Source organism: Petromyzon marinus, chromosome 3 (assembly GCF_048934315.1).
Source record: "Petromyzon marinus isolate PM22_M1 ecotype Great Lakes invasive population chromosome 3, UKy_Petmar_22M1.pri1.0, whole genome shotgun sequence".
NCBI lineage: Eukaryota > Metazoa > Chordata > Hyperoartia > Petromyzontiformes > Petromyzontidae > Petromyzon > Petromyzon marinus.
In genome coordinates, this window is record NC_133669.1 from 14,769,483 (window position 1) to 14,790,606 (window position 21,124).

At 49.1% G+C, this 21,124-nt stretch overlaps 1 protein-coding gene across 1 annotated transcript; it reads left to right on the top strand.

Moving 5' to 3' along the window:
• The first annotated feature begins 5,067 nt into the window (after positions 1–5,067).
• WDR4 (WDR4 tRNA N7-guanosine methyltransferase non-catalytic subunit) lies at positions 5,068–17,138 on the top strand. Its single transcript, XM_032975391.2, has 11 exons — positions 5,068–5,231; positions 5,651–5,710; positions 6,367–6,501; positions 8,092–8,326; positions 8,640–8,752; positions 9,450–9,510; positions 10,900–10,986; positions 12,417–12,481; positions 12,856–13,060; positions 13,299–13,365; positions 14,075–17,138. The coding sequence occupies exons 1-11, from the start codon at positions 5,083–5,085 to the stop codon at positions 14,182–14,184; spliced, it is 1,287 nt and encodes a 428-aa protein (XP_032831282.2). The 5' UTR covers positions 5,068–5,082; the 3' UTR covers positions 14,185–17,138.
• The last annotated feature ends 3,986 nt before the right edge of the window (positions 17,139–21,124 follow it).

Consider the following 21,124-nt stretch of genomic DNA (forward strand, 5'->3'; position numbering starts at 1 on the left):
CACCTTTTAATGGCCTGAATTTAATGTTTGCCGCATGTCAATCAAACCCACATTAAGAATACTCTGGAAGTCACTGGCGACCAAGCTGAAACTATACATTAATGTACACTTGAGAAGCCGAATTCATTTCAGGAAATGTTTATTCAAACTCAGCGTCTCAATTGTGCCAGCTCAAAGCTAGCCGGAGTCTTTTTCAGAAGGGTCCTGCATTGGAAAGTTTGGCCAATTATTTTTAAAGGGGTAAACCATAGTACATACAGTCCTCGACTTACAAACATCCGACTCACGAACATCCGTACTTACGAACCAGCTTCCATTAGATTTTTTTTTACTTCAGCTCCTATCGCGAAGTCAGAACTATTTTGTTCTGCGGAGCAATCCTCTGCGAGATGTAACGAGTCAACGCCTCGCTGGGTGTGTTTGTGTGTGTGTGTGTGAAAGTGTGGATAGAGATGGGATGTTTGTTTTTGTATGTATGCATGTGTAGTGTCGTAGCTGTCTTCTTCTTCTCCCTCGAGGCGTGTGTGTGCGTGCGGCGTGCGGCGCACACACTCAGTCGGAGACGAGGTAGTCGCAGGAAGCAGCGTCTCTCTTTTATTAAGTTCACGCCACGAACTCCGATCTCGTTTTTCACAACCACGCTGCCATACGAACCGGCCCAGATACAACCCTATCTGCGTTGCACCAACGGCGTCGACCGAGACAGCCAACTACTGTCCAGCCGCGCAATGATCGGGCGAAGGCGATAACGGCGAAGGCGGTGGCGGCGACAAAGACAGCGACGACGAGACCACTCCCAGAACCGGCAGCCCAGAGCTCTCGCTCTCCGCTGCTTATATTCCCTTCAGCACGGCCTGGCTTCGCCCTAGCCACACATCCCTTCTCGAACCCACCAGAGGGTTCCAGAGGCCTCCCTATGAGGTCTACCGTGACCCTTGCCCCAGTTCCTCCGCCCTGTCACACACCTGTGTATATGCTCAATGGCGTGTGCACTGAGTGCCCACCTGCAGTTACTCCTGCTGTACAGCAGTTGGCGCTGTGTCACTACATCACCCCCCCCCCCTCCTTTAAAAAAAAAAACAGCCATCCCGGCTGCCAATACAGCAGCTGCAACTGGTGGCCAGGCAGAGCAACCCCCTAATCTCGAGGAACACCCCTAATATCAATGAAGAAAAAAAATTCCCACAATCCCGTTACAACCTCGGCACCCCCCGCAATCAACAGCACACTTCGCTACCACCCCGGTGCCCCCTGATAACCAACCCAACAATCAACCCAACGCGATGCCCCCGATCACGCGAATCGGCAACATTCCACACAGCACGGTGCCCCCCATCCGCAAATCGGCAACACCTTACACAGCCCCCCATCCATGAATCGGCGACTGTCCACACAGCGCGGTGCCCCCCCCCCCCGCAATTAGCACACTTTTTATTACCCCTTCACCCAGGCCCTAAGCCCCAACACCTCCTCTCCCTCAGATCCCTTCCCTGTGCAAGGCAGAGTCCCCCCATACCAGGATGTAGCTCGCGTGATCTGGCCCATGGCAACGGTCACCCCCATCTCAGCGCCTCCAGAACTCCGAGGGACAAGAAACGATGGAGAAGGAGTGCTTGGCTTGAAGGGTGTGGCCCCTCACTGCTCAGCAGCACCCGCTCAAATCCGTTCCCCGAGACCTCGCACTTGGCGGTCTCGGTAGGCCTCAGAGACCCGGGTCCGGCGGGGCTTGGGTCAATTTTGCCGGCGGGCCAGAGGGCGAGGGTGACTCCGCTGGTGGTCACTCGTCACCCCGACACTCCGCAGTGATGTCGCCCGACCGGCCACACATCAAGCACTTGGGTGTGGGTCCCCAGGGCAGAGGGAGCTGCCCCCGCCGGGGGTCCTCCCGCGGGGATCCTCTTGCCTGTGTCCCCCGGCCAACTACCGCTGCCATCATGTCTTCCATGCTCCATGCCCCAGCCTCCCACCTTGCCCGTTGCTGATTTTCTTCGGAGACTTGTATCTTCCGGGCCACCATTGTGGATGAAATTTCTGTGCCGACGGCCGAGGGCAGGGCAACACTCAGCTTTCTTGCTAGCTCCCGCAGCCTCTCTGCCACTTGAAGGTTGAGCGCCCCCTCACCCAGAAGCGGGTATGCCTCCCGTTCCAGCGCCGGCAGCGCTGCCCGGAAGGCGTAGAGCATCATGTCCTCCATCTGCTCCCTCTGAAGAAATCTGGTGCAAGCCTCCTGTGCCATTTCAGGAGCAGCTTCTTGCAACTCCGTCACTCTTAGCACCTCCTCTGCACATTCCCATGCTTGCCTCAAAATGGCGCCCGCTGGCCACGGGAGGTCTTCCGGAGACAAAATGGCACCTACTATGTGCGCGGGCCCCCGTCCGGAGCCCCTTGCTTCCACTCCTACGGAAGCTCCCGCTGGATGTTCCCCGCTCTCCTCCCCATCGTCCCCCGGGGTACGCTCCTTGTGCCGCCCGCGCCCTTCTCCACATGGTGGTCCTCCGCCATGCTGCTTGGTCGGCGCGTGACCACAGGAAAATCTCAGCCGCTCTCCCCGTCGATGTGCAGCCGCTCTCTCCCCGTCAACGTGCAACTGCTCTCTTTCTGTCGATGTGCAGCTGCTCTTGCCGTTGTGCATAGCCGCTCTCCCTCAAAATCGCAGCGGCTGCCGTGCCGATCCGCGGTGGCTCTGCGCTGCTTCGCAGCCAACGGGCTTCGTAACCGGAGTCCCGGGTCCCGGGTCCCGAGTCTCGGGGCTGTCGGAGGGATGACCGTCTCTCCATCCTCGTCCCGACGACACTACAGGTGGGTTTTTTAATACCCCACTCCTGACACCAAATGTAGTGTTGCAGCTCTCTTCTTCTTCTCCCTCGAGGCGTGTGTGAGCTTGTGGCATGCGGCGCACACACCCAGTTGGAGACAAGGTAGTCGCAGGAGGCACCGTCTCTCTTCTATTAAGTTCACGCCACCAACTCCAGCCTCCTCTCTCACGACCAAGCTGCCGTATGACCCGGCCCAGACACAACCCTGTCCGCGTTACACCGGCGGCATCAACCGAGACAGCCAACTACTGTCCGGCCGCGCAATGATCAGGCGAAGGCGGCAGCGACGAAGGAGGAGATGACGACAGCGACAACGAGACGAGTCCACTCCCAGAACCGGCAGCCAGGAGCTCTCGCTCTCCGCTGCTTATATTCCCGTCGGCGCGGCTTAGCTCTGCCCTAGCCGCGCCTCCCTTCTCGAATCCACCGGAGGGTTCCAGGGGCCTCTCTATGAGGCCGACAGCCTCAAATGTTGACCTGGTGTGGTGTGTAAACATCGCCACTGGGGAGTCAAAGGCGGCCTGGCGTGGTGTTGGCCACCCACTCCCCTGTGTGCCGTGCCGGCCTTCATAGCCGCTGCTTGCTAACAGCGCTTGCCCCAACAGTCTGTTTAGGCTACACGGGGATCGTCGTCGTTGGAGTGTGTACGTGCCTCCACCCCCGCCCCCCACCCCCCCCCCCCATGTGTGTGCAATTGTGGGGACTCAGTGCGCCCCTTCCGGCAGGCAAGCCGGTATAATGACTGTTTCTATTCATCTTACTTTACGTTGTGTTTTATTTACTCTATGGTATATATTACAGTATTACATGCAAACTTACAATATTTCTTCTTAGTTATGAGTTTAACAATGCTTCCCTATTTTGTTGAACCATACCACTGACCATATGTGCATTTAAATGCAGCAAATTACAGTGCTGTGCTCCGACTTACGAACCCTTTGGCTTACGACCCGTTCGACTAACGAACGGGCGTCAGGAACTGAATACGTTCGCAAGTCGAGGACTGTCCGTGATTGTTAAATAAAAAAACTCCGACATATTCGAGGGGGTAACACTCCATGGTCTGCACAGACGGGAGTAAACCAGACTTGCTGTACTGCCATCTTCTGGCCGTGTCGTAGCACAGCGGGCTTGGGAGTTTCACAAGATCTGCGTTGATCCATCAACCCCTGCCTCCAAAGCGCTGGACAAGAGGAAAATTACCACCACGCCCGCCTATGGGGCCGTCCATAAACGACGTCACGCACCTAGGGGGGGGGGTCAGACATTTGTGACGATGTGTGACGATGTGTGACGAGGGGCGGGGTTTGAGAAATGTGACGTCACATCAAAATGCGCAACTTTAAATATAAACAACACGTTTTACTTAATTAAACAGAGTTGTTATAACAACACTAATTTTGAGAAATTTTCATTTTTAACTATTTGATTATTTAAATTTACTTGGGTCACCTTTTATTTATTCCATGAAGGAGCATTTTGCTTCTCCATCGGAGAATGGAGAAGCAAATGAGAAGCATAAATTTAGTTATTCAACATTTAGATTTTAATGATTCTACCAGGGCTTTTCATTCTGTGGAATGAATATGTGATTGTTATAATTGTACATTTACTTCATTCAACTACAAAGTTTCAAGTATTTTTTATAGTTATAATTACTTTTAATGTATGATAATTCTAGGAGAATTTCAATATAATATTCTGAACATCTGCAGTTTTAGTTAGACGATTAATATTTTCAAGTAAATTTTATGCTAAATTTCAGCTTTCCAACGCCTCCTTTTTAATAAATGTTTTCTCCTACAACATCAGAGTGCAGCGCCACATTAAATACGCACTACAATAGTTTAAAGCGAATTGAAGCATGTTTTATTTTGGGGGGGGGGGGGGGGCAGAGCTTTGTGACGTCATATTTGAGGGGTGGGTCTGACTTTTTGTGACGCCGTGTGACGAGGGGGGGGTCATAAATCGTCAAAAATCGCGTGACGTCATTTATGGACGGCCCCTGTGCTATATACAGTACTTACATTATCATAGTCAATTACGAACATAAAAGGATTAAGTAAACACTTTAATTTTAATGTGAATAGACAGGTATATATATAAAAGGAGACTTATTGTCTGAGTTTATTTTTTTACGGTATTTACATTTTTCACTTCGGCATGACGTCACTATCGGCCACGCTCGCTGTGACGTCACCTTCCAGTGAGACGTCGCTCGACTGGCTCTGACGCCACTGCGCGCGCGCCGACACCTTTCATCGACATGACGTCATCTGCGCGCCGCCGCGTCATCCCTACACTCGTGACGTCATTCCACGCCATGGCGTCGCTGTGCGCCGGTGTGCGCGACTCGCGCGTGCTCGTGTGCGCGGGGGCGCGCGCGCTGCTCCTCGCGCCCCCCCTCGGCGAAGGGTACGTGGTGGTGGGGTACGTGGTGGTGGGGGGGTACGTGGTGGTGGGGGGTACTGGGTGGGGGGGTTCGTGGGGGGGGGGGAGGGTGAGGCGCGTATCGCGCGTTCGCACGTGGGACGGTGGAACGGGATCCATCCCATCCACTCCGGTGCCTGTGGCGGCGGCGGCGGCTGTGAAGTCAATGACACCAGAGCCCGTACACACCTGGGTCTGTTACGTTAGTGGGCTCAACGTGCACCTAGCTTGGCACAGGCGCTGTGTTGACGTCAGCACGGCGCTTGCGGTGGCTTTGGTCAAAAGTTGCAACCCATAACTCGATAAAGCAGCTCCGCGCGTGTGTGTGTGTGTGCGGGGAGGGGGGTGACCTTTGTCTCCGTGTGCGCCTCTAAACATGTGCCTGTGTCACCGTCTTGTGCCAGGGAAGCTCGAGTGTTGGAGTTCGACACCCGCTCGGACACGCAGGGGCAAGCACCGGGCACGTGAGTCTCTCATCGCCGCAGCGCCAGTGGGTACGCGCTGCTGCACACCGCTCACGGATCGGTTGTGAGAGCAGAGCCGGCACGGCTGGGGTGATGGGTTCAAATCTGGGTTAAGCACGCTGCGAGTACAGCTTGGGGTGGGATTGATGGTTGCGGTTAAGGCGTCGATTTTAACTCCGCAATAGAGCCTGCGGTGGTGATAACTCCGTGGATAGCCCCCTCACGTCGAGTGTGCCAGCCTCGTTAAGTGCCCCCCCCCCGCCCAGAGAAATTAGGATGAATTGCCATGATTTTTGTTCGAAAGTATATTCCTGGTCTCGTTTTTTACCATCTGGTTGAATTGTTTTCTCTCTTTTCTTTTCTCTGGTGTAGTTTGGCCACTTCATGAGCTTAAAATTAACAATATTATGTAATTTGCGTGTAAAGCACATTATCGATTTGAACGCAATTATGCGTGTACAGTATAGTGAGTAAAACTATATTCGAAGCTATTGGTGACTTGCAGGAATTAAGTTAAATCAAATAATATTTTCTACGTGACCTTTTACCGAAATAACCAAAGAGTATAGTGAGTGTGATTAATACTTGTTACATGTTACACACCTACTGGTCTAATACTATTTTCGTGGCGTCTCCTCTGCATGTGCCGACGACAGCGTGAGTGCGGGCGCGCAGGGCCTCATCCTGGCCGCCTGCATCTCCTCCAGTGGGGATCTGATCGCCATCGCCGACGATTTCAAACGGCTGAGTGTGTTCCGCGTGCGGTCCTCCTGGGAGAGGCTTTTCTCCTGGTGCGTTCACGCCACACGCATTCACTCGTTGCGCATGAGCACGACTGCGCACAGGTGATCGTTCACAGGTCGTGTGCACAGCACTGCATGCACGTACCGTAGACGAGACTCCTGCTCAGGTCGAACTCTTTGACCCGTGACCCGACCCGCGACTTTCTGACCTCACCCGAACCCGTAACCCACTGAAATACCGCCATTTGACCTGAAATTGATGCACAAATAAAAAATATCTAGAATTTATGCCTTATGTTTGGATGATGTGTTATTTTTTTTAACGAAAGTAAGAGTGTACAACCTACATTTCAAGTTGCTCAAAATGTAGTGGTGCCCAGTTTTTAGACGAGTAGTCGTGTACGCAAAATCTAAAATAAAATATTTGCGGTTCATCGCAAGTCATCTGCGAGTGACCCGTGATGAACATGACCTGACCCGCACTCAAAACGCAGGCCAAACCCACCGGCTCTTTGGTTCACCCGCCGGTACCCAACGCGACGCAGGACTAACGTCCCTTTGTTAATCCAGGAGAACCTTGTTAAGATTCAGGACTCCCGCAAGAGGATTGTGCATTGGGATGTTTTGCCAATTCCTTGAAGAGTGTTTTGCGAGTTGGTGGAAATGTGAGTTTCTGTGGAAAACCCCTCCCTTCACGGACTCAAAACACAAACAGATGGATTGGCAATGTGCTAAATCGATTTTGTTTGATAATTTATATTTTGTCATAGAATACGGGTTTGGAAAACAATGTAATATTTCACTTGCACCACAAAGATTTGAACAGCAGCAACAGCCCGATGTATCCCTTCTGGTCACTGAACCATTACATCGTGTTTAATGGACAAGGCCTGTCAGCCAAAATTCAACATCATCATCGTTCTTCTGAGTGACTTACAGTGCTAAGTTACAGAGGGCAGTGTTTCAAAATCCATTATTGTACTGTGCTTCTATGCTGGCCTGTCTGTGCTCCCCACCTTCGCCAAGCTGCACCGACCAGCACGGTGAAGTATGTTCAAATAACCCCTCGTCTCTAACATAATAATGCCAGGCCATACACGAGCCCGGGAACATCAGAGAGTGCTGCAAAGTTTGTCTGCACTTTGCTGCCCCCATCTCCCATACAGCCCAGATCTGGCACACTTAGATTTTCATCTGCTCAGTTCTTTGAGGAATGCCCTCCAACTCTGCTGCCCCAGTAACTCTGTTGTACTGGACGCTGCTTGCAGATGACTACTTGATACAAATGAATAATTTTACAGTGATGGAATGGTTACACATGGGTGCAAGTACATAAAAGAACCAGGAGACTTGAACAATAACAAAGCCTTTATTGCACTCCCATGATTGAATCTTAAAAAATATATATATAAGTTGAAGAAAAAAAATGTAACCGCATACAATTTTCATTAAATTCGCACAAATTGTAAACAATCATAACACATGTTCCGGTGCATGTAAACATAAGATATAATTGATATTATGAATCTCTGCATCGTCACTTGGCTCTTAGATATGAGATGCGCATCTCTCGCCCAAATCCACCCCTCACTGCCTTCCCTTGTCACTCCACTCCTCCGCCCCCCCCCCCCGCTGTAGCTCGGTCCCACGCTGTTGCACGGCACTGGCATTGGTTCCCGATGGGCCCCCGGCGCCCAACGGTGAGAACGGCGGAGCCAGAGACACGGCTGGGGCGGGGGCGATCGTGCTGGCCGCTGACCGTGCCGGGGATGTGTACCGCTTCCGAGTCCCGCCGGGGTCGCCGGCCCAAATCCTGGAGGAGGCAGTCAATGGACAACCCCTCCTGGGACACCTTTCCATGCTACTAGATTTGGTAAAACACGCGACCCCGACTCGCACACATTTACAGTTGCAGCAAAACTTCACTAAACCTTGGCGATGCGAGGGGCGCTCTTTTCTGATGATGTCCGCGTAAATTACTCCCGTTTTAGGTATTGTTATTCATGGATAAATAGAATGACTTTGCCACCAATTCCGTCATAGTTGAACCTTAACTGCCAAATGAGAGTCTATTCTAAGAGAGAGAATAATTTGGGCCCCCTTGCAAGTTTGTCTGTGGATTATAGGATCAATTTACCTTCACGTCTCCTCATCTTCCACATCCCCTGTGTTCCCCGTGTCCACAGGCAGTGACGGAGGATGCTCGCTTTGTCGTCACGTCTGACCGCGATGAGAAAGTGCGTGTGTCTCTACTGGACGCTCCTCACAACATCCACACCTTCTGCCTGGGCCATACCGCGTGGGAACCACACCACCACACCACCGCGTTATCGCAACACGCTGCACCGCTGCACCGCACACCACATTGCCTCGGTACACATAGCCGCACCACCGCATGACGTAGCAACCCATACTGATACACCGCACTACACCACACGTTACATTACCTCATCGCAAAACCACCACACTATCCATCTCTATGCACCACAGCACCACCTTACTCATCACCACACACGACTCTAGGTGGCCAAATATTTAATAATATATTCGTTGCTTTCCTCGTTTTGACCGTCCCGTTTGTAATGGACATTAAAGATTCCTTGACGTCATTCGCAAAGAGTAGACCATTGTGCACCGGCGTCATGGTCCAAATTTGATACATTTGAAATATTACCAGTAAGGTTCTCCGTTGGTATGTACGTAGCAATGACCTCCTCCTTGCTGCGAAAGAACCCTACTGAAAGAGAGTTATGAGACTCGGTGAATCTTTCCTGGGTTAACAAGCATAATAATAGTGATAATAAAATACTGTCCAGGCTGAGTCTTGCGTATTCATTTTCGAGACGTGAAAAGGTCAAGTAGCTTCCGGTTGGTGTCATTCCCCACCATACTCCGCACACATTTAACTTACGCCACATCATGCTACACCGCAGCAAAATACACTGCACTGTGCACTGCGTGTGACGATGGCGTTGTGCGTGCGTGTGTCGCTTCAGGTTCGTGAGCCGAGTGACTCTGATGAAGAATCACCCAGATAAGCTCCTGACAGGCTCTGGGGTGAGACCTCTTGTGTAATGACTCTTGATCGAAGTGAATCCTTGGCGTGTGATAGTACACAGAGGGCTTCAATAGCAATGGCACGCGGGTGGCTATGTAAGGGCATTCTGTGGCTGCGATGGCACACCAAAATTAAGAAAAAAAATGAAAAAGGCTTTTTTTTTACTTTCTGTCTGTTTTTGTTTGCATGTCTGTATATCTCCGTGTCTACATGCGTATTTCTGTGGGTTTGTGTCTCGGTGAGTATTTCTGTGCGTGCGTGTGTCTCTGTGTATTTCCCTGTCTCTGTGTGTATTTCTGTGTGTGCGGGTGTGTCTCTGTGTCTTTCTCTGTACCTTTGTTGCCAGGGTGGTTTTTATCCCACCATTACCAGCATGGAAACACTTCCCCTACTAATTAGTTTTTACTTCCATTTCCTTGATTTCACTGATTTTATTATTTTAAATTCACGATTTCCATGACCTTTGTGACAAACTCATAGCCTTGATCATGGGTTATCCATGTAAAATGTGCGGCTTTATATCTGTTCATTGCTACGTGAAGTCATCGTTTTACCCCGTTGTGGTTAGTGCACTTCCAACAAAGGACCGTGATGGCATTTGAAGGGTCTCTAATGGCAATGCTGCATTTTGCGTGCAGAGGGCGACAGTGAGCTGATACGATGGATGTGCAGAGATGCAGGCACCGTGGATGATCAACATGTGTACACGTACAGTCCTTTTGTCAATCTACTGCTGGATGAGGCCCTCCCCATGTGGTGCGGATTGTGGGGGTTATTTGACCATCCTTCACAACACTTATTTTTCGTATGGCTGCTGATGTATATGCAGAGCAACAACTGCAATTTCACATTCAGGTGGTCAAGCCAGATAAAACACGCTGGTCAGTGTCGGTTGGTGAAGCCTGACAGTGTAGGCAGAGCATCGAGCAGCACGACAATGCATTGCCCTCTGGTGACGTGTCCCCGTCTATAACACCCGTTATGTGTATGGTGGGCACACATCCTTGCTGTATTGAAAAATTCCCAATTCTCATGTTCTCACTGCAGCGAAACTTCGTTGTAACGTTCCTACTCTGTGTGTTCCCGTATCTACGGCCCATTTTTTTTTATTCCCTGATTTCCCATTTTGTGTATAATGGTACAAGTCACAGTGTTTTGAGATGCAGTCACGTTTCTGTATTTTAGAAATCAAAATGTTTAAATGTATTGCACTCATTGTTCTACGAATTTATGTTTTGGAGAACAATGACATTGTCACCTTGCCATTCAATTTGTCCGATCCCCTGAAAGTCATAACTTGGAAATGATTTTGTGTATTTGTAAATAAGTCTTAAAAGGTACTTTAAAATGTATCTCGCACTTTCCACTGAAATGAATCCACGGAACAGGATGGTACAGTGCGCCTGTGGGACTTGACCTCTGGCCGGGAGATCAGCTCCTGCAACCTCAACCCAAGCCCTGCCGAACAGCGCAAGGTGACACACATACAAAGATAAAGATCCCCCTTGTAGCGTTAACAGATTTGGGGCAAGTGCTGTTAGCGGCACAGCACACGAGGGGGTAAGTAGCCAGCACCACGCCCGGCTGCCTTTGTCTCCCCAGTGGCGATGATTACACACCGCACCAGGTACTCGAAGCTGAGTCAACCTTGGGGAGGCCCAGGATGGGTTCAGATTATCGTCACTGCTGTTGGCCATGAGCGACAATCGAACTTGGGTCGCCGAATTCGCAGCGCGACGCACGTACACACACACGATGCTCATCTTGTTTTACATCGAATCGTTTGGTGATACTGCTCATCAATAACACTGCGGCCTTAAAGAAAATATATAAGTGACATTTCAGACAATGGCCCTTCATAGTACATATCGGATACGGTGATGGCCACAACACGCCTCGTGCGTTGTATGGGCTGTGTTGGTTCGCACTCCCACAGGCCGTAAGTCTGAATGGGAGGCCATTGTGTGTTAATGATGGATGTGAGATGTCCATTGACTTAAAGCAGGGCTTAGCATGTATTTTTTAATCACGTAGCACACGAGACTGAGGACTGTCTGGTGGCCATCCCCATGTAACCTGTCTCGTAGAGTCATGAAGAGGGGTCGAGGGTTGTCATGATTCATCAGTTTAACGGCTAGATGGAATTTAGGCATTGTGAGACCATAGATCAGTTATAAGGATAATATGCAAATTATGCTCTGACGTTACTTTTTGACTAATGAAGAAAAGTTAATTATATCGGAGATGATAAGGATGATATGCAAACTGCAAATAAGGTTGGAACACTAAAAAAAATAACTATTGATTTCTAAGTGCAATTGTGACCCTGAACCGTGACCCCGAAGCGTGACTTTGGTCTTCGGTGTAATCTGGGGGATTGCCTCCTGCTTGTTATGCATCACATTGTGCATGTTGGTAACATGGTGATTTCTGCTCACTGTTAAAAGTGAAAGAAGTTGATTCTTCTACACCGCAGGTGGAGTTTGTGAAATAGGCCAAATGTCGCGACCACTCGGAAATGACTGGTGGTTGTGTCATGGTGTTTGTGGTTGTGTCGTGGTGTTTGTGGTTGTGTCGTGGTGTTTGTAGTTGTGTGCAGGTGTGTACAGGGGAGCGCTGGTGTGCTACAAACCCAGCGATACGAATTCCATTCCAGCTCACGGCCAACACCAGTGACGATTATCTGAACCAGTCCTGGGCCTCCTCTCAGTCAACTTAGCCTCAAATGAGTATTTGGTGCAATAGGAAAAAACATCACCACTCGGGAGACAAAGGTGGCCGGGCGTGGTACTGGCCACCCACCCCCCTCGTGTGCCCTGCTGACCTTCATAGGTGCACGCTAATAGTACATTGTCCTTCAGTGTGTTAAGGCTATACAGGGGATCTTTGTCTTTGATGTGTACAGGAGCATCCTGTGTCCTGCGTTGCGCACACGGCGACGTTGGACATGATCGCTGCTGTTTGTGAAGGGTGAGAACCAGCATCAAGGCACGCTCACCCACGCTCACCCACACTTACTCGCAACACACACGGCAACAGCTGCCGTTTGCCTGCAAGTGCTGGTTATATTGCCGCAGTGCTTGTGCCAAGCTAAGTTCACTCACTCGCCCACATACACAAAGATATCCCTTTATGGTGGATGCAGTTAGCGAGCACCTTATAAGGCCATCGCTGCACACCCAGCCCCACAGATCTGATATTGGCCAAACTGCTTCAAGTACTAATTTTGGGACTAACTTCATGCCAAGTCATTCTAAGGGAAGCTCAGAAGAAGTCAGATAGCTTTCTACACGTCCCACACTCTCACCTCTCGCTCTGATTCTCATTTTATTTTCCATTCGCAGACTTCCTGGAGTTCACCTCCTCCACTTGGTCAACTGTGACGAGGAAGGCAGAGATCCCACAATGCACAGGTTGGGTGAGATGCTCGCTCCTGATTGGCCTGTGCTGAGTGCCTCCTTCGACGGCCAATCACGGCTCTGGCTGCTGGGCGGCCGCCCCTGCCTCTGTGTGCGTGTCTATGCTACACGGCATGAAGGGAAATTTGAGGTGCGTCGCTGGCTCCGGGTTTTCACACGGCACACGCCCGGATGTGTGATTGTGGTGGGGGTTGTTGCTGTAGGTGGTTTGCTGATGGTGATGGTGGAGACGGTGGGTTTTGGTGTTGGTCTTGGTCACAGGTTATATTGGTAATTTATATTGGTAATTTATGGCAGTGGTTATAACTTGGATTTTTGTGGGAATGATAGCGGTGGTGACGGTGACACACCACTTCTCTCTTTTACAGCTTCTTCCTCTGTCTGAAGCGGAGTCATTGTCTCGCTCCCTCGCACAGATGCCCGAAGAATTACCAGGTTCGTGATACATATTGGACACAGTTTGCTACCTTAAGTAGGGCCACCACTATCCCAGAAAGTGAGGTGTGAAGACCCACGGAAGCATTCCGAGGCAATAAGCTTTCAAATTTGTATTTCTAGGGAAAGATTATGCTGGCTAAAAGCTAGCCGAACTATTGTGATGCACAAATATCACATTTGCATAGTTTTGACATACCTTGTAAACACCGCTTATTGATGTACTAGGTAATCAGACAATGTCTCCTTCATATTATCTGTCTCTCCTCATGAAAAAGGACAGATATATGAAGGGGGCATTATCTGCGTATACAGTAAAACCTTGGATTACGAGCATAATTCGTTCCGGAAACGTGTTTGTAATCCAAAGCACTCGTATATCAAAGCATTCGTATATCAGTTGTGATCACGTGACGCTCGGCAGACAAAGCGTATACATACTACTCGTATTGCAAGACTTCGCTCGTTTATCAAGTTAATATTTATTTTAAAAAAATTGCTCGTCTTGCAAAACACTCGCAGGCCAAGTTACTCGCAATCCAAGGTTTTACTGTATATTTAATTACCTATACTCTCCACAATCGACGGATCAACCCCATCGCTACCCATCAGGGACTTTCCTTGCCAGAGAGTACGTGTGCTGTATTAACACGCGCAAGCATGCAGCCTCTCACCGGCGACCCCTGCCATCGTGGTGTTGTGTTCTCAGGGTCGGCGTGGTCGAGCTTCTCGGCGCTGTACCGGCACCCGATCGACGGCTCCGAGGTTTACTTCCAGCGCAAGGAGGAGCGTCTCGAGAAACGCAAGCGCAAGCACTAGAGGCCGCCACCCTAACCAATGGAAAATATTGCTGGCACTGGTCGCCAATGCCTACCGGTGAATGATTTAGTTTCCCAAAGCTCGCACTCGTTGAAAACTGGCATGGAAACTTCAAATCGAACACACAAAGACAGAGGGTCACGTGACTGCCTAGGCAGTGTCAACAAACGTCAAACAAACATTCGTTTCTCGCCAAAACTCTTAGTTTTGAATGACTCGACAGAACTTGTCACCCTGTGGCACTGCCGTATGATGTTGTTCACAATAAATGCGTTAACGGAGATGGTTTGCTGATGACGGTTTCCCAAGTGTGCCATGACCAGAGCTGTCCGATGACACGGTCGCAACGCCATGACGGAGCAGCAAGGAAAGGAAGGCCCCTTCCCCCACATTAATACGGCTCAGCAGAGAGATTCCCTCGCCATCATATTTCCCCTGTCCACTACGAGAGGTCTTCCTGTTTGCCTCAGCGTCTGTTTCAAGTGGTGTGGTGTCACGTGGGGAGCGGTAGTGCAGCGGTTAGCAGCTGCGCTACGAACCCAGCAACCCGAGTTCGATTCCCACTCATGGCCAACACCACTGACGATTATCTGAACCCGGTTCTGGGCCTCCCCTAGGTCGACCCCGCCTCAAATTAGTACCTGGTGCAGTGTGTAAACATCGCCACTGGGAGGACAGGCAACTTTTCAGTTTATTTATTTTGGTATAGCCCTGTGAGCCATTTGGCTCTTGAATCGGGTGCAACCACAACAAACTGGGCATGGTGCTGGTCACCCACTACATCGCTAACAGCATTTCCCCAAGACCCTGTTAAGGCTATGGGGGGTGGGGATCTTTGTACGCGTGGGTCATGTGCGGGAGAGTGTGTGTGTACTTGGGGATCGGTGGTGCAGTGGTTAGCATGCCGTGCCAGCCTTCATAGGCGCTCGCTAGCATCACTTGCTTCAGAAATCGGTTAAGGTGGGGGATCTTTGTCTTTCTGTGGGGAGTGGGTGCTGCAGTGGTTAGTGTGCTGTGCCATGAACCCAGAAACCCAAGTTCAAATCCCGCTCACGGCCACCATCGGCGATGTTTATCTAAACCGGTCCTGAGCCTCCCCTAGGTTGACTCATCCTCAGATGAGTACCTGATGTGGTGTGTAAACATCGCCACTGGGGAGACAAAGGTGGCCGGCCGTGGTGCTGGTTACCCACCCCCTCGTGTGCCGTGCAGGCCTTCATAGGTGCTCGATAACAGCACTTGCCCCAACAGTCTGTTAAGGCTATACGGAAAATATTTTTGCGCTTCACGTTTTCCCCAAATGTCGTCACCGCTAACCTTCGATGAACTGACAGTTTGAGTCCTCGTGGGAACCACGCTGGTCAGCCCCGCGCTAATGGAAGAAGATTCCCTATCATCAGCAGTTTCCCTAAAGCCACCTAATAAATACGTATTTAAAAAAATAAACCTCACACCGAGTGAGATCAAAATATCGTATTTAAGTGGCCTAATTTATGGATTAAAATATGTTTTGCAATGAAATAACTGAGCGGTAATTAAATGAAGGTGATTTTGGTGAAATACATTTGCATGTACGGTGAGGGATTTAAAACCTCAGGCTTGTTTACTTTAGTTCAGGTGATCTTTTAGAGAGAGAGTCTGCTGCTCCTGACAACGTGGTGGATACATACGGTGGCCTGAGGGATAGAAGAGCATTACTTTGATGGCGCCGGGGATTTAATTCTACATGGTCCTCTCAGAGATTATGCATATCCTCTCTCCTGTTATGTCTGTCTTTATTTCTCCAACCCAATTTCCAGCGAATATGTTGGGTTCCAACACATCTTCTCGCCAGAGTGCTGTTCTCATTTGTTGTTTATGTAATTTCAGTGCAGCTGTTACATATTTATGAATTGTTTTGACATTCGTGTTCATCAAGGTCTTGGTTTGTAAGAGTTGTTGATGACTGTCGGTCTTCATCAAACCTAGTGTCTTTTCATAGTCAACAACAGGACCAGACAAATGGTATTTCATTATTTGGATGTTCTAAAAGATTATCCATGGTGTGTTTAATAACGTTACTGGTAGAAACACACGCCAGGAATTATAAAAATAAAAATGAGAATCAAAAGTGAGAGAAATATGAGTGTGGGAGGTGAACAACGCCAGATTCAACGCCCAACCGTGCACACCTCAAGCACGTGTGCTTGGCCCGTGTTGTGTGTCACCCGTTGCAGCTGCGACTGAGGCGCTGGGTGTGAACGGTCGCGAGCCGTGCGTGCTGGCTGGTAGTGGGACAGCTAAACCACACAGCGCAGGGTGGTGGTGCGCAGGATGAAGAGGGAGTTCTTGCACTGCCCTCGGGTGAGGTGCTCGGCTCCGGGCAGTGCGTGCGGAAAATCTCAACGGGAACATCACAGACCCGGCACCCTGATGTACATTGGCGAGGGTCCCACGGTGAACAATAGGCGTTTGTGGAGGAATTTGAATATAAATCGACGGCAACGGTCTGTATTACTTTGGGGATCGATTGTTATAAGTTGTATGTTTTGTATTTAATGTTACATTTCGTATAGACGAGAATGCAGGCAGAGGTCAAACCGCAGCTGGCACCACGAAGACCCTGGGGGTTAAAATCCAGACCCCCCCCCCCCCCCCATGATGAAACCAGGTTCTCACCACCAGCGAATTGGTGGATCTCAGCCTGGTTACCAATAACTGTACAAAAAAACCCCCCTTAATTTGGATGAATCCAGCTGTGACACTTGACAATTCCAGTTTGACATGCCGTGAACACGCAGTGTGGGACATGAAAGGTGTGCCTCGCTTGGATAACAATGTTTTTGTAGTTGTGTGATGTCATCTTCCAGGGCCATGCTACGCTCGCTACAGTGGCCAGAGATCCAAATAGTCGGTGTCCTCGTATCGTGACACAATGCCAGCGATATAATTAAAGCATAATTGGAGGAAAATTATCTCGATGAGAGTGATTGTGTGTGTGTGCGTGGTGTGAGCTCTACGTGTGGCTTGACAGTGTAGTTTGACATCGAGGTCCTGGATGCTCGAACCCACAAGCCAGAGTGACACTTGAGTTTGGTCTCTCAAACCGATGACAGGAAGGTCCATCCCAAAAGCAAGATGACAAAGAGATAGAGGAGAATGGACGATTAGAGAAATGGATAAGATGCGGGGGGGGGGGGGGGATGGAGGCATTTGGAGGGCGAGGGAGTGAAAGATGGATAATGGAGAACGAGAGGGAGGGGATAATTCATGTTTGGGAAGCGGGAGTGGGACTCCCATTCCTTACTCGTCTGCCCCGGCTAATGATCCCGATAATAGCGCCGCATCGCCATTACAGAGCAATTACCGTTGCCCTCCCCTACTCGCACCGAACAATCAGGCGGAGAGCGCGCTCGTTATGAATCGATCAGGCGACACGTAATCCCCATCGCACGCATGACTGCTCATGTAGGGCCCGCCGCGGTGTTTAACTCGCGACGCTGTGTGGGTGCTGAGCACGCGTGGTGCGCGAGTGTGAGCGGAGTGTTTGTGCGAGAGTGCCGTGTCAGCGAATGGGGGGAGCGGTAGCGTAGTGGTTGGTGCACTGCACTGCAAACCCTGCGACCCGAATTCGATTCCCAATAACGACAAATAACAGTGGCGAATATTTGAACCGGTCCTGTGCCCCACTTAGGTCTACTCGGCCTTAAAGGAGTACCTGATGTGATGTCTGCACATCAATACGAGGGAGATAAAGGCGGCCGGGTGTGGTGTTGGTCACCCACCCCCTCTTGCCGTGTCGGCCTTAGTATAGCTTAGTCTCGCTAATAGTACTTGCCCAACAGTATGTCAAGCCTATACAGGGGATCTTTGTCAGTGAGTGTGGTGTGTGAGAGAATATTACGTTGTTAAATTGGCCTACAATACTCTCAGGAGCCCAGAGTTTTAGGTTGGCTTCATCATTCTGCGGTGTCCGATATTCCACTCATGATCATGAAGGGCCTTCATGAGAGTGGGCAGGCCCAAGTCAAGATATCTCAAGGTCAGTGAAAGCTATTACCCTGCTCACCTTGAGTTGAGACAGGGATGTCCCCTGCCTCTCACACTATTTAAAATAAAATGTGACTGTAATTCAAGAAGCATTCAATCACTGTATTATTGGAATCTTTATCTTGTGCAGATACAAGCGGATACTGGTGCTACTCATCCTGGAGGTTGCCATTAAAAGGAGGAACTTAACAGTTCAGTTTAATGTATTAGGTATAGCCCTGTGAGCCATTCGGCTCTTGAATCGGGTGCAACCGCAACAAACAAAAACATGAACAAGAAACATCTTAAAGTGACTACGCGCAACAGAAACAATCCAGGAAAACAGCAAAGTCTTCCAGAAAAAGCACCGCGTATCAACGCTGTGTGCAAAAATTCCAGTGGGATGCAAGTCAAACAATAACAACCATAAGACAATTTCAATTACAGTTACCAGTCTAACTCTGTGTACTACAACAAACAAATATGGCTAAACCAGAACCCAAAAAACCCATCAGCCAACGTAGGTCGGGACATCAATCACTCCACCGCGCTGTCAGTAGCAGGGTGGTTGCGATTAAGGCGTAGTGGTTCTCGTACCAGACCCGTGTACCCACGGCCAGTCGAGCGGTATTATCTTTTCGTTGTCTGCATGACGCTGTGAGGAAGCTGCGTGGGCTGTCGTTCCACATCGAGCCCTTTGTGTTTCCAAAACACGGACCAATTTACAGAAATATCTGCGCCAGCTTGAAACATTCACGCTGACCTGCTAACAATCAATACTGGGTTTATTCAGAGTAGAGAATTTGTGAGGAGCTCGCATATATTTGAAGGATCCTGATCATTGTCCCATCAGTAAGCTCCTCTTGTAGGCGAGGATGCCTTTGTTGGGTCATGTAGCCCACAAGCCCCACTAAGCCATACCCACCTCTGTTTCGCAGGCATTCAGTGATAACTTTCTACAGTTGGTACTGCTGCCCATGTTACTACGCTGTCACTCGTTTGTTTCACGCGTACTGCGTCCAGCCGCTGGACAGATGTCGTTACTGATCCGTTCATTATTTCGCCTGTGCCCTCATTCGATAGGCGCCTGCTGTGTGCCGCAGATAAGCAGATTGAATTTGAAATTATTGAGAGAGAGAAAGCAAGGTAACCCTAAAAATATGATAAGCTAAAATTGATTAAACAAGTTTGACTATGATTATCATATCGGATGACGCATCTTTAAAAGGATGCCGTTTATTTTCATCGATAACAAATTCAATGTTCTGACGTGACCGCGTGGCGAGCGCAATATTGGTTTACTTTAAGATTAACGATTTGTTTCACTGTTATTTTAGGTGTAATATGCCTCATTCACAACGAGTCAACGACATGTTACCACTACAAAGAAATAGCAACGAGCAGCCAACATTAAGTGGCAAAACTAATGAAACGAAACATTTAATTCGTTTACTCTAAAATACAAAATTTTGTCGAAATGACTGTATAGAAAAATAAGTTGCCATATTCCCCCAGCTTAACTTATATATTAATGATTTCAGAAGTGTCAGGGACTAGGTACTACTTGGCTGCTCTTTTAGGGTAAATGAGAAAACATTTTCAGCGCATTAGCCCTTAGGTGTATACTAAATAGAATTCTAGTATTATTATAATTATTCCTTTCTTAGTAGTCTGTCTTATATTCCTGTTTGGTCTAGCTGTTCAGAGATTCTTATTGGCTTCTTGCTCTGTGTATTTCTTATTTCAAATAATTTACTCATATGTAATTTCCATATAGAGATATTTTGATTTAAAGCTTTCGTGACTGCAGTGATTCATATTCTTGGTTCTTTCTGTAAAGTCATGTTGAAGCGAAACAATAAAATAATAAAATATATATATAAAACAATAAAACAATATTTTATTATTTTATTGTTTCCCTTCAACGTGACTTTACCGAAAGAACCAAGAATATAAAGATATTTATTCAATAAGTTATCTTGCCTACATTTTAAAATCATACATACAAACAAACAAAAAAGACCTGGTAATGTTTTTGTTCGTAGGCCCTATAAGATAATACGGCCCTGTACCCAAGCAGCAGCTATTTGACTTGGGTATAGTGGTCTGAACAGATGCAGCATGGGAGAAATAAGAGATAGACTTGAAGTTGAGTTAAAGTGGCTTTCTGATGATTCGGTACCAGCGGTGTCAGGATTGGCCTCTGTGGAGGGCGTCTGTTGAAAATTGCTGAATTGGGGCATCGACGGCAGCTACCTTCCAGCAACAATGGGAGGCAGAGGAGTGGCGCTCACAACAACGAGCAGAGTGCCGCGTGGCTAAGACAGCAAGGTGGCACTGCGAGGGAGCACAGGTGGGTGCCTCTCCCAGCCTTGTCAGTCAGTTGACCCAAAACACCTGCGCGGGGTCCACCCTGCAGACCGACCCCAACGCTTCCAGTCAGGAGTGCGAGGACGCTGCGAGTGTCAGGAACGGGCGTGTGTTCACAAGTGTGTGTATGCGGACTAATTGTGTTGCCGTCGAGCACACAACCTGGCGTGTGCATACACAATTAACCGAAATAATTGCAACAATTAAGTATTTATTAGTATTTAAATTGTCATGCTGTAGTCTACAAGCTTTTCAGCTTAGGTGACTTGTTCGAAACAATATGAGCTTAGTCAGTCGGTCAGGTTAACCCAGACTCCAGCCATTGCCACCCCCTCGCTACCAATCTTCTCGCTCAATACGCAAGTTGTAACACGCCGCACGCGCCTGATGTTTGGTAAACACGCTGCACGTGCCATACAGAGCACTGATGGGCGACCTCCGCAGTTGAAGGAGGTATCGAAGTCGGTGGTATCGGCTGGAGGCAGTGCAACGTCGACTCAGCGCCACGTGGAGAATGACTAATTCCTCTTCCGCACGTGCGAGTTCCCACCAATCGCGAGCA